This window comes from Dendrobates tinctorius, unplaced genomic scaffold (assembly GCF_039654945.1).
Source record: "Dendrobates tinctorius isolate UK_male_01 unplaced genomic scaffold, ASM3965494v1 ptg000163l, whole genome shotgun sequence".
Lineage (NCBI taxonomy): Eukaryota > Metazoa > Chordata > Amphibia > Anura > Dendrobatidae > Dendrobates > Dendrobates tinctorius.
In genome coordinates this window covers 7,179,102-7,199,370 of record NW_027361830.1, presented here as the reverse complement: position 1 = coordinate 7,199,370, position 20,269 = coordinate 7,179,102, and the positions used below count along the sequence as shown (strand labels likewise).

The following is a 20,269-nucleotide window of genomic DNA, read 5'->3' as shown; positions in this document are numbered from 1 at the left end:
GTTCTAGAACTTTATTCCCAAATACTCACCTCTCGTATCCACGCTGCTCACCGCCCTCAGTTCAGTCTTCTTTCCACCATGCCATGCAGTCTCTTGATTACAGACCAGGACTTTCAGCCCCATCCCAGCCTCGGCGGTTACAGCATTTCGCAACCTTACGAAGCAAAGTGACCTGGACATGGTCACAAATCTTTTACCCAAGAGTACAGGCCCCTACCACGTAGCTTCAAGCTGACGATTTGGCCAATTACTTCAAAGAAAAAATTGACCAGATCCGACAGGAAATTATCTCCCAATCACCTCATACCATGCACTGTCCTACCTCCCCCACTGCATCTAGCTCACTCTCTGACTTTGAACCAGTCACAGAAGAAGAAGTAAGCAGGCACCTTGCATCTTCCCGCCCAACCACTTGCACCAGTGACCCATTTCCGTCACATCTACTCCAGACCCTTTCCCCTGCTGTCACCCCTCACCTAACTAAAATATTTAACCTCTCTCTTCTGGTATCTTTCCCTCCTCATTTAAGCATGCCATCATACATCCACTACTTAAAAAACCATCCCTCGACCAAAACTGTGCCGCTAACTATAGACCTGTCTCTAATCTTCCCTTCATCTCTAAACTCCTGGAACGCCTGGTCCATTCCCGTCTTATCCGCTAGCTCTCAGAAAACTATCTTCTCGACCGTCTCCAATCCGGTTTCCGCTCTTTACATTCTACTGAAACTGCCCTCACTAAAGTCTCTAATGATCTACTAACAGCCAAATCAAATGGTCATTACTCCATTCTAATTCTCTTAGATCTCTCTGCAGCATTCGACACTGTGGATCATCAGCTCCTCCTCACTATGCTCCGTTCCATTGGCCTCAAGGACACCATTCTCTCCTGGTTCTCCTCCTATCTCTCTGACCGCTCCTTTACTGTATCTTTTGCCGGTTCCTCCTCCTCCTCTCACCTTCCCCTTTCTGTTGGGGTTCCTCAAGGATCGGTTCTAGGCCCCCTCCTCTTCTCCTTGTACACTGCCCCTACTGGTCAAACAATCAGTAGATTTGGTTTCCAGTACCATCTCTATGCTGACGACACCCAATTATACGCTTCTTCTCCTGACATCACGCCAGCCTTTCTAGAAAACACCAGCGATTGTCTAAACGCTGTGTCTAACATCATGTCCTCACTATATCTGAAACTGAACCTGTCAAAGACTGAACTCCTTGTGTTTCCTCCCGCTACTAATGTACCTATACCCGACATTGCCATTTCCGTGTGTGGTTCTACTATTACTCCCCAGCAACATGCCCGCTGTCTTGGGGGTCATACTTGACTGAGCTTTCCTTTGTCCCCCACATCCAATCATTGGCTCGCACTTGTTATCTGCACCTCAAAAACATTTCTAGAATTCAACCTTTTCTTACTTTTGATTTTGCAAAAACTCTGACGGTTTCTCTTATTCATTCTCATCTCGACTATTGTAACTCCCTTCTAATCGGTCTCCCTCTTACCAAACTCTCCCCCCTCCAATCTGTCTTTAATGCAGCTGCCAGGATCATATTCCTTGCCAATCGTTACACCGATGCCTCTACCTTGTGCCAGTCATTACACTGGCTACCCATCCACTCCAGAATCCAGTACAAACTTATTACCCTCACCCACAAAGCTCTTCATTGCTCAGCACCACCCTACATCTCCTCCCTTGTTTCAGTATACCATCCTACCCGCACCCTCAGTTCTGCTGATGACCTGAGGTTAGCATCCTCAATAATCAGAACCTCCCACTCCCGTCTTCAAGACTACACACGTGCTGTGCCAATTCTTTGGAATGCACTTCCCAGGTCAATACGATTAGTCCCCAATCCCCACAATTTTAAGCGTGCCCTGAAAACGCATTTATTCAGACTGGCCTACCGCCTCAACACATTAACCTAATCTATCCCTATGTGGCACAGCCAAAAGTTTTTTACCATAACCAGGTTCCCCGCATCCCACATACTTTATGCATCCATTAGCCCTCTGCATCCGTACTGTTACATACTTAACATTATGGCTGGTCCATACAATCAGGGCAACTGTTACCACCCACCTTTCGTGTCTCCCCTTTTTTCCTCATAGATTTAAGCTTGCGAGCAGGGCCCTCATTCCTCTTTGTATTTGTTATGATCTATGTGATTATTGTTATGCTGTAATGTATATTGTCTGTACAAGTCCCCTCTGAAATGTAAAGTGCTGCGGAATATGTCAGCGCTATAGAAATAAAATTTATTATTATTATTATTATTATTATTATTATTATTATATGTGTTGCACGACAGCAGAAAGAAAAAAAGGAGGACCGGATGGAAAACATCAGTTTTTTTTTTTCTTAGCCTATACTCATCTTTACAGCTGGCCCACTGCTTTCCATCTCAGCCTTTTTCACTATAGGTCAGGACTTCAAGTAGCGTCCAACCAGAGCTCATTGCACGCCATAAGGTTGAGATGACAACACGACCTTATGATGATCAGTGAGTGATGACGTGACTAGAAGGCTTTGCCTGTAGTGAAGAGTCTGGAAATGCAGTGAGTGACAGCAGAAAGAAGAGGTCTGGATGACTGCCTGAGATTTCAGTACTGAGGTATTAGTTTTTTTTGGTACACCCAACGTTCGTAACTAGGGGTTGTACGCAAGTCTGACGTAAGTTGGGGACTGCCTATAAATTAGAGCAGACCAAATGTAATTTCTGATGGTGCCTTTTCTTTCTAGCTATAGTCTACTTAGATCTTAGCATATTCTGATTGTGAGGCCAGTCCCATTGCATCAAATGAATCAACGACCAGAACTATTCTGATACAATTGTGCAAAACTTCCGCCCAGTTTAAATGCATAGGACCTGTTGAAGCGCAGACAGCGTAAAGTGGCCGTTGTCCCATGAAGTGTCCTCTCCGTTTTCTTCCTGCAACATTTTAACCCCTTAATGTCCAATGACGGACACAGTCCGTCATTAGACATATCCCCTGCTTTGATGAGGGCTCCGGCGGTGAGCCCGCATCAAAGCCGGGTCATGTCAGCTGTTATGAGCCCGCAATAGGCGCGAGCGGAATCGCCGTCCGCCCGCGCCTATTAGCTAGTTAAATCCCGCTGTCAAAGCTGACAGCGGGCATTTAAATAGCATTACCGTCCGCCGGGCCGGAAATGACCTCATCGCCGATCCCAGTCATGTGATCGGGGGTCAGCGTCATGTTGCCTGGACAACCAGAGGTCTCTATGAGACCTCTATGGTTGTTCCAGGCATATGGCTTTCAGCGCCACCCGGTGGTCGGCGTTGAAAGCACAGGAGTAAATTTGCTACATATGGGCGATCTGCTCATCGCCTATATGTAGCAGAGCCGATCGGGTTGCGCATGCTTCTAGCCTCCTATGGAGGCTATTGAAGCATGACAAAAGTAAAAAAAAAAAAAAAAAGTTTAAAAATAAATTTTTTTTTTAAAAAAACCTAAAAGTTCAAATCACCCCCCTTTCGCCCCAATCAAAATAAAACAGTAAAAAAAATTAATCCCACATACACATATTAGGTATCGCCGCGTTCAGAATCGCCTGATCTATCAATAAAAAAAGCATTAACCCGATCGCTAAACGGCGTAGTGAAAAAAAAAATCAAAACGCCAGAATTACGTTTTTTTGGTCGCCAAGTAATTGCATTAAAATGCAATAATGGGCGATCAAAAGAACGTATCTGCACAAAAATAGTATCATTAAAAACATCAGCCCGGCACGGAAAAAATAAGCCGTCACCCGACCCCAGATCATGAAAAATGGAGACGCTACAGGTCTAGGAAAATTGCGCAATTTTTTTTTTCTTAGCAAACTTTGGAATTTTTTTTCACCACTTAGATAAAAGAGGACATAGACATGTTTGGTGTCTATGAACTCGTAATGACCTGGAGAATCATAATGGCAGGTCAGATTTAGTATCTAGTGAACCTAGCAAAAAAGCCAAGCAAAAAACAAGTGTGGGATTCCACTTTTTTTTTGCAATTTCACCACACTTGGAATTGTTTTCCTGTTTTCGAGTACACGACATGGTAAAACCAATGGTGTCATTTAAAAGTACAACTCGTCCCACAAAAAATAAGCCCTCACATGGCCATATAGACGGAAAAATAAAAAAAAAAGTTATGGCTCTGGAAAGAAGTGGAGCGAAAAACGAATGCGAAAAAGGCTCTGGTCATTAAGGGGTTAAAGAAACGAAATAAAGATATTTCATACAGATGGTAAGTGCCACCTTTTTTTTCCCTCTTTCTGGACATTTGATTAACATTTTTTCCGGTGCGCACCTGAATTCCGTTTTTTTAACTGTCTTAGGCTGGTTTCACATTCGCGCTTTTTAAGCGCACGCACGGCCGGGGGTAGCTCCGCCCCCGAGCCGGCTCTCTGCCCGGCGTGCCCGCCCCTTCCTTGTAGCGCCGCCTCCTAGCGGACAGCGGCGCCTGCGATCGGCGCACCCTATCTTTAGCATAGGGTGCGCAGATCGTGCGCTAGTTGCGCTTTAACCTGCGCTGCGCACCTTTGACGGTGCGCCGTGCGCGCCAAAATCAAACTTTTCGGATTTTGGCGCGCACGGCGCACCGTCAAAAGTGCGCAGCACAGGTCAAAGCGCAACTAGCGCACGGCCTGCGCACGATCTGCGCACCCTATGCTAAAGATAGGGTGCGCCGATCGCAGGCGCCGCTGTCCGCTAGTAGGCGGCGCTACAAGCAAGGGGCGGGCACGCCGGGCAGAGAGTCGGCTCGGGGGCGGAGCTACCCCCGGCCGTGCGCGCGCTGAAAATGCGCTAATGTGAAACCAGCCTTAGTGCTGTGTCATGGGGCATAACTAATTGACCGTGTTTGAAGCATTTGGTGCTTTTTTTTCCTCTCTCCTCTTTCATTTTCTCCATCCTACAACAAGACTGATACATCTTCCCCATTGTTTCCTGGACTGGATCCAAAGATAAAAGTAATCTGACCATCCATGAAGTAAATGATCCAAGACATGGTCACATTTACCAGGAATATGACCTTCCCATAAAGTCAGTCTACTAAAAATTAGAGACATAGCCTGTAAAAGGAAAAGTCAGTGACAATGCAGTAATATAAAATGTCCAGTAATTGTGCTACTCCATGTACACACAAAACCTTAATCTTTTATAATAAAAAAAAAAAAAAGTTCCCCACCTCTGCACTAGTCTATAAATCAAACCAGACTAGTATATGCTAAAATAAACTTTTCATTTTACCATGGACTTGGACCACCGATGAGGCCCATGTGCCACCATCCTCTGGCTAGGAAGGCTGGAAGGTTAAATGCATGTGTTAATTATTCCAGAACGGATACCCCTACATAAAACAAGATTTGTCACCTGCAGTGTGTTGGCTACAAGAATTCAGCATTTGTCAAGTGTTGATGTAAGTCGATATTATGTCTACAATTCTCAGTCAACATGGAACTACTATGACAAGTGCTCTCATGCAACTCAGCTCCCCCCCTTCCTAGTTGTAGCAGCTATACATATTACAAGGATTTTGCTGTCTAAAGCAGTACCCTGTAAGCTTTGCTCATTAATTTGTTTTCGCTGTATAGAAGTAAAGAGCTAGCTCCTTATGTTTCAGAAGTTTATGTTTAACTTAGTGTCACTCTCGGGATGATTTAACCGTTCCTGACATGAGAATATAATATACCGTAATAGATATATATATATCTATCTATCACACATGTCAGGTATGGGTGAATGAAGCACACTGAAGAATTGAGACTGCTCTATTTCAAGTAGGTGACAGTAATGTTATACAGCCAACACCTGCCTCTAATAGTCGCATTTGGTACTAGCTCTAATCAATTCTGTTTAACCATTTAAATGCCACTCAATCTCTGACAGCAACATTTAATTATTGTGACCTAGGTGGCCGTTTCAGTGCCCATGATACTGTTGTGAGCTGCCAATGGGTCATCATGGTAGCCGAACACGCAGGCTGGAATTTTAGAAATCCTCTTCATTTAAAAAACAAGTAAAAATATTAAGCCTATTTAGCATTGCCAAGTATGTAAAGGTGGGATCTATTAAAATATACAATCACTCAACCCATACCATTGATGCAAAAAAAAAAAAAAAAAACCGCCAGCCTTCTGGTCATTTAACTTCCACAACAAATGCATTTAAAAAAAAAAAAAAAAAAAAAAAAAAAGAAATATTGTAATTACATAAAAATGGCCCCAATAAATAGAACAGCTTGCCATTCAAAAACAAACCTTTACACAGGTCCGTCCATAGAAACATAAAAAGAAAACTATGAGACACAAAAAAACATTTTTTGTATCAAAGTCCAAATGGTTACAAATCATGATAACACAAAAGAACTATACAAGTCTGGTATTGCTGTAATCGTACTGGCCTCAAGGATCATGTTGTCAGGTCAATATTACGGCACACTGAATTTGTTAAAAATGAAACCTTAAAAGGGGTTGTCTTATGAATCCCCCCCAGCGTCCACAATGTCGCTGCAAAAATTTGCCAGTATCTGTGCCGTGACTGGTGGGTACATATGCATTATGCATACTCCTGGCCAGAGCCCATCTAGTGGGCACGGCCTCGCTCAATACACGTGTACGGAGCAAGGCCACGTCCACTAGACTGCTCCTGCATAACTAATACACATCACCGCTAATTCCGGCTCAAAAACAGTGAATCCTCGCAGCGCAGGGATTTACAAGTTGTTGCAAATCTATGCAGTATATAGCAAAAATTATGGACCACTATGCAGCCCAGCCGCAGGCTAGGATTAATCAGAGCACCATCATGGCAGGTAAGACCCCAGGCTGCCATAGCAACCAAGTGGCACTTACAATCATAACAAAGAGATGGGTACATAATATAGGGATCCTCGGAGCCATACACTGTAAAGGCCACTGACATGGCAACAGCATTTAGGAAGGGTAACAGCAGCAGGTGGAGCCTGCCTGCACACGCTGCTGTTAGAGGCAGGTGATGGCTGAAAAACAGTCATCAACTGCCAGAAATTGGGCATGCTCAGCCACTGCGCTCACACCGTACACCTTCTCCGAATTAGAGAGGTATTGCATTTTTGGTCCTGCATAGCTCTGGCCCCTCTTTACCTATATATAAAGGCCACTATTCAGTTTTCATCAGAATTCTTGTTTAAAGCTGTTTTATCAGTTGCAAAAGTTTTACGCAACTCATAGTTGTTAGGGCTGGCGGAACGCACCAAATAATAAAATAATGGTAAGGTGCATTCGCAGCCCGGGGTCCACCGTGCAGGGGTGGTAAACTGCTGCTTAGTAATGGCGGAAGTATAAAGCGTTATACAAGAGGTCACATGTGGGTTAACGTCACCCAGAGTGAACAGAAGCGAACTCTGTTACGACACAGAGCCGCGCCACCGCTGGACATAAATGCCGGAGCCTGTTAAAATCACAGCACTCGGCAAGAGAGCGCACAGTATGAGGTCACAGAACTTCGCCCCAAGGACACGAGGTCCGAGTCCCTCTAGACCAGGGGTCTCAAACTCGGCAGAGTAAATGGGCCGCACATAAAAATTTGAGCGGCGGGCTACATTCCTTTCAATCAAAGCCTCCTCATAGAGTATAATGTAGCCCCCTCATAGGGTATGATGCAATCACCCCTCATAAAATAAAATATAATACAGCCCCCCATAGAATATAATGTAGCTTGCTGCCATGGTGACTGTTACCAAGGAGATGTAGCTCTATAGACCTCAGTGGACCCATATGAGGCGACAGTGGGATTTTACATTGAGGGGGGGGGGGGTCTGTACTTGGCATGAAGGTCGCACATACACAGTGCCAGCAGCCTGTACCGCAGACACAGGAGTGGGCAGGCTCCATAGACTTGTCTACAGCTGCATCTGGCGCTAACTCTTGAGGTAAAACTCCCTCCACACTCAGAGCGCCGGCACATAACCGCCGCGCCCACTACATAGAGTCTACAGATAACGTGTATTATTATTTATATAGCACTATTGATTCCATGGTGCTGTACATGAGAAGGGGGTTACATACAAATTACAGATATCACTTACAGTAAGCAAACTAACAATGATAGACTGATACAGAGTGGAGAGAGGACCCTGCCCTTTCGGACTTACATGCTACAGGATGGTGGGGAAGGAGACAGTAGGTTGGTGGGTTGCAGCAGTTCCGGTGTTGGTTGAGGTGATATCACCGGTAGTGGTGAGAGAGAAGGAGGTAGCGGGGTCATTGCAGGCTTTCTTGAAGAGGTGGGTTTTCAGGTTCCGTCTGAAGGATCCAAATGTGGTTGATAGTCGGACTTGTTGGGGCAAAGAATTCCAGAGAATAGGGGCTATTCGGGAGAAGTCATGGAGGCGGTTGGGTGAGGAGCGAATAAGTGTGGAGGAGAGAAGGAGGTCTTGGGAGGACCGGAGATTACGTGAGGGAAGGTATCGGGAGATTAGTTCAGAGACATATGGGGGAGACAGGTTATAGATGGCCTTGTAGGTCAGAATTAGTAATTTGAACTGGATACGCTGAGGGAATGGGAGCCAGTGAAGAGATTTGCAGAGGGGAGAAGCGGAGGAGTAGCGAGGAGAGAGATGAATTAGTCGAGCGGCAGAGTTAAGGATGGACTGGAGAGGTGCGAGGGTGTTAGCAGGGAGACCACAGAAAAGGATGTTGCAGTAGTCGAGGCGGGAGATGATGAGGGCATGCACAAGCATTTTAGTAGATTGAGGGTTGAGGAAAGGACGGATTCTGGAAATATTTTTGATCTGGAGGCGACAGGAGGTTGAAAGAGCTTGGATGTGCGGTTTGAAGGACAGGGCAGAGGGTTACTCCGAGGCAGCGGACTTCTGGTACTGGGGAAAGTGTGATGTCATTAATTGTTGTAGCTAGGTCGGGTAAAGAAGATCTGCGAGATGGAGGAAAGATGATGAGTTCAGATTTGTCTACATTGAGTTTGAGGAAGCGAGAGGAGAAGAAGTAGGATATGGTTGATAGACACTCTGGGATTCTGGACAGCAGAGAGGTGACGTCTGGGCCAGAGAGGTAGATCTGAGCGTCATCAGCATAAAGGTGGTAGTGGAATCTGTGAGACTTTATGAGTTGCCCCAGACCAAGTGTATAGATTGAGAAGAGTAGGTGTCCTAAAACAGAGCCTTGAGGGACTCCAACAGAGAGAGTGGGATGAGGAGGTGGTGTGGGAGTGGGAGACGCTGAATGTGCGCTTGGAAAGGTATGAGGAGATCCAGGATAGGGCAAGGCCTTTGATGCCGAAGGAGGAGAGGATCTGTAGTAGGAGGCAGTGGTCAACTGTGTCAAATGCAGTGGACAGGTCTAGAAGCAGGAGTATAGAGTAATGTCCATTTGATTTGGCTGTAAGTAGGTCGTTAGTAATTTTGGTCAGGGCTGTCTCAGTGGAGTGATGGGGGCAGAAACCAGATTGTAGATTGTCAAAGAGCAAGTTAGATGATAGGTGGGAGGAAAGTTCAGCGTGGACATGCTGTTCCAGGAGTTTGGAAGCGAATGGAAGCACTAGCGTATGGCCTGGCACTACTTGTATCATGTGCGTCACCCAGTGCAGCACTGCATCCACCATCACCTGTTCCTGCAGCAGCAGCTCCAGCAACGCTGCCATTCCTTGCCTCGTGCGCCATGCACTGACGTCACGCACAGGGCGGAGTTAGGCACACGTGTATAGAGACGGGAATGGGCAGACTCAATGTGGTGCACTGGTCACATGTGGGCATGGCTTTCTGTAGAGCTTTCTCTATCTGTACTGATCAGAGCAGTTGAATGGGACGCAGGGGAGGACATGTGGTGCACCGCGGGCCGCAGATGCCTGCCTCAGGGGCCGCATGCGGCCCGCGTGTTTGAGACCTCTGCTCTAGACCTACTAAGCGCTCGGCGTCGCACCACTATAGCTGCTGACTAAGGTGGAGTGTCGAGCACGTGCACCGTGGCGTGCAGAGCCACCAGTGGACACTGATGTTAGTCTCAGACTCTGCCTCTACCTACACCTAAGCCTGGGCGCTTAACAGGCTAGGCTGCACAACACATGCGTACAAAGGGTAGGGGTTTCAAATGAGTCAGTCACCAGAGACCTTCATACTTGCATACAACACTCACTCCTCATAGTCTGGTAATGCAGTCTATACAAGCGCATGGCCGAGCGGCCATGCGAACCTTTTATAGCCGCGTCCTTCCGGGACATTCCTGACCTTTCTGATGGTCCAATCCGAGCAGGAGAAGGACCCGAGCATGTGACCTCCAATCTCCAATGAGAGATCGTCCCACGGGCATGCTCAGTGGACCGAAAGGAGGACTTAATCCCAGGAGTAGCTCGCTGCTGACCAGCATGCATTGCTATAGCTGGACCAGAGGTGGCAGCAGCAACCAAACCCACGGAGCTAATCTGGGCAGAGCGCCAGGACCAACGAGTCTGCTGAGCAACCTCCTCTGCGGCTGGAGAGGAATGAGAGACTGCTGGAAGCAAGGCTCGGGATTCCCGCTGTGCAGCGACAGGAACCCGACACCGAACAATAGTTATGCTAAAACGTTGCAACTTTTGGCATTTTTACACTTGTTCCGGGCAGCTTTGTGAAAAATGTTCAGATTTTCAGGAAGGGATGGGAACTGACGCGTACCGCCAACAAATTCATCATAATAACGTACACCATAACGATGGCGTAAATTAAAACTTTTTTGCAGTGGTACACTATAGCTGAAAGGTGCATCAAAATAAGAGACACAGGAGTTCAAATGAAAATGACGCATTTTTCTCTAGTGCATCGTTAATCAAAACTGGTATACAAAATGCCAGTCTTCATGAATCCAGGGCCATTCACACTTGGGTAAAATTAACAGAACAACACAAAGGGAAGAAGGTGCCATAACTGAGGAATGGAGAGGCGGAGAACAAAAAATACAAACATTGCCAAACTCAGGAGAACAGCTGTGACATCGGCGGCCGTGCCCGCCGATGCCCCATCAGCAGCGGCACCCGCCGCAGCCACTCCTCACCTGCGCTCCTCCATCCGCGCGCCCTCCTGCCCGGTCTTCCATCCTGCTGCGGCCACGTGCCCCGGCCTTAGGTCGCGGGCGCGCATCCGGCCACTCTCTTCATCTTGCGGCGGGCGTCACTGAAGGGCAGGGCTTGGGACGCACTTCCTGGCAGTAAGGTATTTCAGGCGTCCTCCCTATGGGGAAGACGCCTGGTGATTGTGTGGCACCACCGCGCTGTTCTGACCCGTATAGTTCATCTATAACGCTCTGATCTGGTGTCAGTCCTTGTTTCTGTTCTCTCGCCGTCCTCCCTGTCTGCCTCAGCCTCCTCCTGTCTGTACTTGCCACTCTGTGTTCTCCCTGCCTACCGTCTGGTGTACGTGTCCCCTGGTCCGTCTCCTTCCTCTCCTGGGGTTCCGGTCCTCTGCCCGTCCTTTGTTACATTTCCCCCTGGGGTTCCTCGTCTACACTCTCACCCTTCTCCTGCTGCCCCTACGGGTATTGCTGCCTGGTTCCTTCCTCCTCTGATACCCTCTGCTCTGGTACCCTTGACGCTGTCCTTTATCCCTGTCCTGCCTTTTGCCTAGCTTGTCCTTCGAGCCGTCCCTCTTGGTACCGGCTGTCGCGGTTCTGACCTCTGTGGTCTTGCCCCTAACGATCCCTGTACAGGGGTCGGTCATCACCTGGCACGCTCGGCCCAGGGGCTCCAGATCCACGACCCAGAGGGTCCACTCTCAGACGTTGCCGGCTCCTAAGCGTCACAACAGCGGCATTTACACCGGGGAAAAACCGGATTACTTACCGGTAATACTCTTTTGTAGAGTCCACGACAGCACCCACTGAGAGAGGGGATCCGCCCCCGGAACAGGAAACCTACAGAGAGATAAATGGGGCGGTCCCCCTCGCTCCCTCAGTTTGTGTTACCGAGAACAACGGAGGAACCGCCATACATGTTTTAGTCAAACTGTTTGGGCGATTCATCTATCTTACCCCTATGCAGTTTTAAGCTTACTAAGTTTAATCACCTATTTAACTTAACTCATAATCTCCACCACCAAGGAGACCCATGTGTGAAAAAATCTTTACGGGAGGGAAGTGAGCGGGTGCTGTCGTGGACTCTACAAAAGAGTATTACCGGTAAGTAATCCGGTTTTTCCTCTTCGCCACGACAGCACCCACTGAGAGATTTCCAGAGATAATCACTTGGGAGGGCACACCGTGTTAAGGACTGATCTACCAAAAGTCAAATCCTCGGTAGAGGATAAATCTAGTCTATAGTGACTATAAAAGGTAGACGGAGAAGACCAGGTTGCAGCCTTACATATTTGTTCAATTGGGACGTTCGCTCTCTCGGCCCAGGAGGATGATATGGCTCTAGTAGAGTGCGCCTTAATCCCCAGTGGAGGGTCTTCTCCCTTTGCCAAATATGCCATCGTGATCGCATCTCTTATCCACCTGGATATCGTGCCCGTTGTAACTGCAGACCCCTTTCTGCTGCCCTGGAAGGAGACAAAAAGAGACCTACTCTGCCTCCAGGGACTGGTCCTATCTAGATAGGCTAGCACAGCTCTCTTCACATCTAAGGTGTGATATTTCTCCTCGTCCTGTGTTGACGGGTTCTCATAGAATGAAGGTAGGCATATCTCCTGAGATCTATGAAATTTAGTTGCCCGTTTTGGAAGGTAGGACGGGTCTGTCTTTAAAATCAGACTGTCTCGTGTTATTGACAGGAACGGAGGGTCTACTGATAGAGCGTGAAGATCACTCACTCTTCTAGCCGATACTAAGGCTACTAGCGTAGCAGTTTTTAAAGAGAGGCACTTCATTGACGCTGAGCTTATAGGCTCAAATGGTGCCTGAGTGAAAGCATCCAAAACTAGAGTAAGGTTCCATGCTGGTAGCTGAGGAATATGCACCGGCTGTGAGCGTTGACAAGCTGAGATGAAACGGGTCACCCATCTATTTGCTGCCACGTTATAGTTAAATAGGGCTCCTAGAGCTGACACGTGGACCTTTAGAGTGCTTACCGAGATCTTTAATTCTCGGCCTCTTTGCAGAAATTCTAGAATGGCCGTAATGGGTACTTCACCAGTTAGTTTTGCTGGGTGAAAGGCCAGGAACTTTTTCCACACTTTAGCATATATTTTTGTTGTGGACTCCTTCCTACTTTGCAGCAGGGTATTGATTAGGTTCTTTGAGAAACCCTTCTGCCTCAGTAGCTCCCTTTCAAATTCCAGGCTGCTAGGTGCAGGGCTTTGGCCTGTGGATGGTAGCAGGGTCCCTGCGAGAGAAGATTCTGGTGCAGCGGCAGGATCCACGGGTCAGTTACCGACATGGCTCTTAGCCATGAAAACCACGGTCTTTTTGGCCAAAACGGGGCTATCAAGATGACCCTCGCCCTCTCCTGTCTTATTTTCCTGACTACTGTTGGTAGTAGAACCATTGGAGGGAAGGCATAGGCTAGTTGGAATGTCCAGGGTGCTTGGAGGGCATCTAGAATGTCTGGGTTGTCCGACCTGTAGAGTGAAGCAAACCTTTTTACGCGCCTGTTGGCTCTGGTCGCGAATAGGTCTATCTCTGGTCTGCCCCATTCTGACGCTATCATTTCGAAGACGTGCCTGCTGAGGACCCACTCGCCCTGGTATAGGGCTTGGCGACTGAGATAGTCTGCCCGGGAGTTGTCTACTCCTCTTATATGGAGAGCTGACAAGGAGAGAAGATGGACCTCGGCCATTTCCAGGATCTTTCCCGCGATAGACATTAGTGGCAGTGACCGCGTGCCTCCTTGCCGGTTTATATAGGCCACTGCGGTGGTATTGTCTGTCTGAATTCCCACGTGGGTGCCCCTTAACTGTGGAAGAAAGTGAGACATCGCATAGAAAATCGCTGTTAGCTCCTTTACATTAGAGGAGGTTTCTATTTCATCATAACGCCACCAGCCTTGTACCATGTGCTCCTCTAGGTGGGCTCCCCAACCTAAGGGGCTGGCATCCGTAGTGAGTATCTTGGAGGGAGTCACCCACCATTGCACTCCCTTTGATAAATTGGAAGGATTTAACCACCATTTCAGGGATCTTACCACCTCGGGCGATAGGGACATCTTCCCTTCCAGCCGCCCCTGCAGTCTGTCTCCTGCAGAATAGCCCACTGCAGTTCTCTGGAGTGGAACTGAGCCCATTGCACCGCTGGAATGCACGATATCAGAGACCCCAGCAAGGACATACCCTGTCTCAATGATATTACGGGTCTTCCTGTAGTATTCTGTATCTTATCGATTATGGCCATTACTTTGGCGTTCGGCAGAAAGCATTCCTCAGTTACGGAGTCCACTTGCAGGCCCAGAAACCTCTGACAGGTCACTGGTTCTAGTCTGGACTTCTCCCAGTTAATTAGCCAGCCCAGTTTTCGTAGGGATGAGATAATCCTAGCTATTCTCGCTTCGCACTGTGAAACAGAATTCCCCACTATGAGTAGGTCGTCTAAGTAAGGGACAACTAGGGTGTCATTCAGCCTTACATACGACATCACTTCCAGCATCAATTTTGTAAATACCCGAGGAGCCACGGATAGCCCGAATGGCATTGCCGCAAACTGGAAATGCTGAATCCGACCTTTGAACCAGACTGCTACCCGCAGGAACCTCTGGTGCCCTCGATATATGGGGAGATGGTAATAAGCGTCCTTTAGGTCCAAGACTGCCATATAACACCTGGGGAACAAAAGTTTTATTGCAGACTTAATCGACTCCATTTTAAACGACCTCAGTCTTAAGAAGGTATTAAGCTTCTTTAAATTTATTATAGTCCTGTAAGAGCCATCTGGTTTTGGGACCAAAAATAGAGGAGAATAAAAGCCAATTCCTATTTCGTGCTCTGGGACCTTTACTAGGACCTGTTTAGTTAGCAGTACTGCAATCTCCATCTCCAGCGCTTCCTGCTGTGTCTGGGACTTCATGGAAGTCAATAGGAAGGAGTTCGGTGGATACCGAACAAATTCTAATTCAGGCCTGATGACACAATATTCATGGCCCATGGATTTGATGTCACCTTCTCCCATTGGCGGCTGAATTTTAATAGCCTGCCACCTACCGGTATAATGATTTTATCGGGATCTGTCTCCCCTGAAGGGACGTTTCCCGAATAGGTTGCCCCTTTGTTTGGGGTCCTTATTTCCCCAGCGGTCCTGGGGTCTAAAGCCCTTCTTTTTACCAAACGGCGGCTTCCTGTAGGCCCTCCTGTTAAACGAACATACGGGTTAGGGAAACCCTTCTTCCTCTCCCCCGCTTTTGTCAAAATCTCATCCAGTTCCGTGCCAAACAAGTACTTTCCCTGGCAGGGTATAGTACACAGTCTAGTCTTTGTTTGTGTGTCTCCTTTCCATCCCTTCAACCATAAGGCCCGCCTGCCTGCATTGGTCAGTCCTGCCGCTCTAGCCGATAACCGGAGAGAGTCCGCGGAGGAGTCGGAGAGGAAGGCCGCTGCTCCCTTAATGAGGGGCATAGAGGAAAGGAGTCTATTCCTAGCTACTCCATTCTTAATATTGTCCTCTAAGTCATTCAGCAACACCAACATTGATCTTGCCGTACACGTGGCTGCTATTGCGGGCTTAAAGGCTGCCGTACATGCTTCCCAAGATCTTTTAAGAAATGTATCGGTTTTACGATCCAAAGAATCAGCCAAAGTTCCCGAATCCTCTAACGGCAGAGAGGATCTACGAGAGGTAGAGGCCACTGCCGCATCCACCTTGGGGGCTCTCAACCAGGCTATTAACTCCTCATCGTCAAAGGGGTACTTACGCTTTGACGTTAAGGGGAGGAAGGTTCTTTGACCTTGTTTTTCCCACTCCCTTTTAACTAGCTCTTTAACAGCTGGTACCACTGGGAATGCCCGGACCTTTCTACGGGAAATGCCTGCAAACATTATGTCCTGTGGGGTCTTGGGGTCCTTACTTTCTGGCAACCCCATGGTATTTCGGACAGACTTCACTAAATTACTGACACTGTCCGTGGAGAAACACGTTTGGTCCTCGACCTCTGAGGAAAGGTATTCCTGGGACTTGTCGGAATCTAGTTCCCCGGTTTCAGATGGCGACTTTGACGCCAGCGAGGCTCCTCCTCTTGGCGAACGTATTTCTCTCACGGAGGAGTGACCCCCTAGACTACTGGAACTGCCTAAGGCCCGTAGCTCTTCTCTTATCATTGCCCGGATATCCTCCTTCTTTCGTGAGGACTCCTCCTGTAAGGCCTCAATACATGATTGACATAATCTCTTAGGGTGGCCATCTGGGAGGGGCTGAGAACATAAGGCACACTCTCTATGTTTCGCCTTCTCCGTTCTTTTAGCCTAAAGGGGGTATGGACCAGAAAGAGACGGCCATTAATCATATATTCTGACCACAAAACACTCACCCGTGAGTTTCGTCAGTAAACTACCGGCTGCGGGGTCCGCGACCCAGGCTGAGGCGAGGCATGGGACGACTTCTTTTCTTTGCGTTTTTTCTCCAAGGGCTCATCTTGCCTGGAAGGTCCACTAGATTCCTTCCTGGAGCTGCCACTTTTCCTGGTGCTACTACTTCTCCTTGTAGCACTGCTCTGTCTACTGCCATGTGGGGATTGCACTGGCTGACCTAACGGGAGCGAAGCTGGGTCATCTAAGGACGACATGACTGCGCACCAGCGCTGCGTCTGTGGCTTCTTTTTATAGCCTCTGCTATAGCTGCTCCTCTTCCCCTTTTTTTTTTTTTTTCGTCCACCATCTTTTTTTCCTTTTTTTTTTTTTGCGCTTCTGCGCATGCGCGGGCGTTCTCCCGCGATCTCTGCCTCCTGTCCTAACCCCGGAAGTCCTCTCCACTTCCGGGTTGCCTCTGCCTCTCCTGGGGAAGCGCTCGCTCACAGCAGAGCACTGATGCGGCGGCCGTCCGGCTGTGCCTCCCGGGTATCTACACCCCGCCACCAACACACGGGGTCCTTCTCCCCTCCGCAGGTATGACCCCCGGTAGCGCTGCCCAGCACAAATGCTCGAGCCCTTTGCTGGGGGGGGGGGGGCACCATCAATCCCGGTCATTGGTATCTGTAATGCGCCCCCCGGGGGGGGGGGTATTCCACTGTCCTCCCCAGTGAGCCTTGGCACCAGTCTCACCTCCGGCCTCACCTGCATTACCAGCTCTAGGGGGGGGGGGGATATACCTCTCCGCCCGATGCTGCTTCCGGTCCTGGGGCCCCTGCTGCTCATATTCTGCACGCAGGCGGCTACCAGACCAGGTATCCTCTTCTGCGGGTTCCTTTCCAGGAACAGGAAACCAAACTGAGGGAGCGAGGGGGACCGCCCCATTTATCTCTCTGTAGGTTTCCTGTTCCGGGGGCGGATCACCTCTCTCAGAGGGTGCTGTCGTGGCGAAGAGGAAAAAAATGACTTATTTATAGCATGTGACAAGTGGTTTTTAAATGAGCATCTCAACTGTATAACTCCAGAAGTATGACTTCACATCAGCAATCCAATTTTGCTTTGTTTCTCCACGCTAGCAGACACCAGGAGCCCCTGCCAGATCTAAATCAATTATCTGGATCTCTTGGGTGTCTGCTATTTACCAGAAAAAAAAAAAAAGCCCTGCAGTGCACAGAATGTCCACACCAAACGTGAAAACGGCCTAATCTTTCTAGCAGTCAACTAATCACCCCCGTGAATTCACTGCTGAAACACTCAGCTATTTTCCCCCCAAAACACCCACTTTACAGCGGTATGTGACAAAGGAAAAAAAAAGTCTGATGTTCTTTGGATCGCTCACCAGGGCAATATTTTCGCTCAACAGTTATTGAACACTTAACTCCCTCCTCTGCCCCTAGTACTCCCAAGATGTTCCACACTCATACGTTCCTCACCTAATTGCCTCAAGGACTTTTTCCATGTGTCTCGACCTCTGGAATTCTGTGCCGCAACACATCCAATTATCCACCATATTCGGAATTTTGAGATGGATCTTGAAAATGCATCTCTTCAAGAAAGCTTACAGCTTGCAATGACCTACCTTACCATCACCGGAGCATTATCTTCTAGACTGTAAGCCCATAAGTGCAGGACCATCTCTCCTCTGTACCAGTCTATCATTGTTTGTTCACTGTAATTTATATTTTGTATGTAACCCCTTCCTCATGTACAGCACCGTGGAATCAATGGTGCTCTAAACAGCAGTCTGGATCATTATTAATAATATTTTTTTTTCTATAGTGCCAACATACTCCGCAGCACTTTACATTATAGAGGGGACTTGTACAGATAATAGACATTACAGCATAACAATAATCACATAGATCAAAACAGATACCAATAGGAATGAGGGCCCTGCTCGCAAGCTTACAATCTATGAGGGAAAAGGGGAGACACGAAAGGTGGATGGTAACAATTGCTTTTGTTTGGACCAGCCACAGTGTAAGAATCGGGTGTTCCTGTAATGAACCAGTTAACAGTCTAAATGTGTAACAGTACAGACACAGAGGGCTATTAAATGCATAAAGCAAGTGAGAACATGATGTGAGGAACCTGAATATGGTAAAAAAAAAAAAAATTTTGAATGGGCAACACAGGGATAGTTAGGTTAATGTGTTGAGGCGGTAGGCCAGTCTGAACAAATGCGTTTTTAGGGCACGCTTAAAACTGTGGGGATTGTGGATTAATCGTATTAACCTGGGTAGTGCATTCCAAAAAATTGGCGCAGCACGTGAAAAGTCTTGGAGACGGGAGTGGGAGGTTCTGATTATTGAGGATGTTAACCTCAGGTCATTAGCAGAACGGAGGGTACGGGTAGGGTGGTAGAATGAGACGAGGGAGGCGATGTAGGGTGGTGCTGAGCCATGGAGAGCTTTGTGGGTGAAGGTAATAAGTTTGTACTGGATTCTGGAGAGGATGGGTAACCAGTGTAATGACTGGCACAAGGTAGAGGCGTCGGTGAAACGATTGGCGAGGAATATGATCCTAGCTGCAGCATTCAAGATGGTAATGATGGGGGTCTGACCCCACTTTCCCTATCCAAATTACTCTAATAGGGAAGTACATGACACAGTCTGTCAGCCATTGTGATAACCTCAGGTGCCCAGCTGGAACACAATGAAAACCCTGTAAAATGCTAAATCATTGTTATGTCCAGTGGGCACGGTTGTGGCAACCACTTTGGAAGGGGGTGATGTGATGAGAAACATTGTGCTCACTGACGTATCACATATGCGAATAGGGATGCATTGGAGGTTGCAAAAGCGTGAGCAAGTTTTATCATAACATCACCCCCTTCCAAAGAACTGTGCCCACCGGACATAATGATTTAACATTTTACAGTTTTTTCATTGCGTTCCAGCTGGGCACCTGAAGAGATCACAATGGCTGACAGACTGTGTCATGTACTTCCCTATTAGAGTAATACGGAGAGGGCATGTGGGGTCAGACCCCATCATTGCCATAAGGAGCCGGAGCTCTGGGCCAGGTCAGTCGCAGACCACCCATCAGATGTATAGGAACAGGCCATAAATGTGAACAGAGCCTGGTCACATCTCCCCACCCACTACCTGTGACAGCCCACCATTCACAACCCCCACCTCCAGGAGCAGGCCAGGTACATGGGAAGGCTCTCACGTCCCTCGCCAGGCGCAGTGAGAGGATTACCTGTAAAGTACCGTTGGCAGCCATGTCCACTCAGCCCCTCGCCGGGTGGCTCGCGAGTATCAGTGCCAACTTGGTCTGCACCGCATCCACTTACAGGCACCGACTTCCGGGTGTGTATAAACACCCTCGGGTTTTCTTCGACTTCCGTGTGGAGCGCGATACCTCTGGACTACGTCACTGCAGTATCAGCCAATCACCTGACTCAGGGAGTTCCAGCACATGACACGATGACGACAGCTATGAGGTTAGGAAGCCGCACCCGCGCAGGGGAACGCCCCTTACAGAGGTGGAGCGATAGGTTGATCGAAAGGGCTCCTGTACTTTTACTTCCGCTCTGAGGAAAGCACGTGACGCTGTCATGTGAGGTGACGAGCGCCAGTGTGTGACACTGTCCTGCATAATAGCCGCCATAGCCACGCCCTGGTAGTCAATAAATAGCATGTGCGGCCTAGCCCAGTGTCCTAGACGCATGGCGGTGATAAACAGCGCCCCTAGTGGTGCACTGAGGCTAAAATTGCCCACATAGTGGTGACTACAGCCGCAGCGTGCAGTGTGAGGAGTCAGGATAAGGACAGGGAGGATTGTGGTCTCTTGTATCCAATAGTTGGGAAAT

The 20,269-nt window shown here is 48.2% G+C and overlaps 2 protein-coding genes across 2 annotated transcripts in view; both read right to left on the bottom strand.

The window, feature by feature from the left end:
- The window catches only part of VPS4B (vacuolar protein sorting 4 homolog B), a 62,966-nt gene extending 43,035 nt beyond the window's left edge, over positions 1-19,931 (bottom strand). The window contains exon 1 of the mRNA XM_073550173.1: positions 19,657-19,931. Within this exon, the coding sequence (XP_073406274.1) occupies positions 19,657-19,680 (24 nt within the window). The 5' untranslated portion in view covers positions 19,681-19,931. The remainder of the gene's footprint in view (positions 1-19,656) is intronic.
- Positions 11,816-19,349, bottom strand: LOC141052861 (uncharacterized). Its single transcript, XM_073550174.1, has 2 exons — positions 14,561-19,349; positions 11,816-13,859 (listed from the first exon to the last, which is right to left on the bottom strand). Exons 1-2 carry the CDS (start codon positions 15,062-15,064, stop codon positions 13,221-13,223), a joined length of 1,143 nt encoding a protein of 380 aa, XP_073406275.1. The 5' UTR covers positions 15,065-19,349; the 3' UTR covers positions 11,816-13,220.
- Positions 19,932-20,269: the final 338 nt, after the last annotated feature.

What these genes read in the sequence shown, in the direction of transcription:
- LOC141052861 (XM_073550174.1), bottom strand. Translation starts at nt 15,064, where the DNA reads ATGGGAGAAGGTGACATCAAATCCATGGGCCATGAATATTGTGTCATC. An exon ending in GGCTATCCGTGGCTCCTCGG is followed by an intron (nt 13,860 to 14,560) that starts GTATTTACAAAA and finishes TTTCTTCCACAG; the next exon opens with TTAAGGGGCACCCACGTGGG.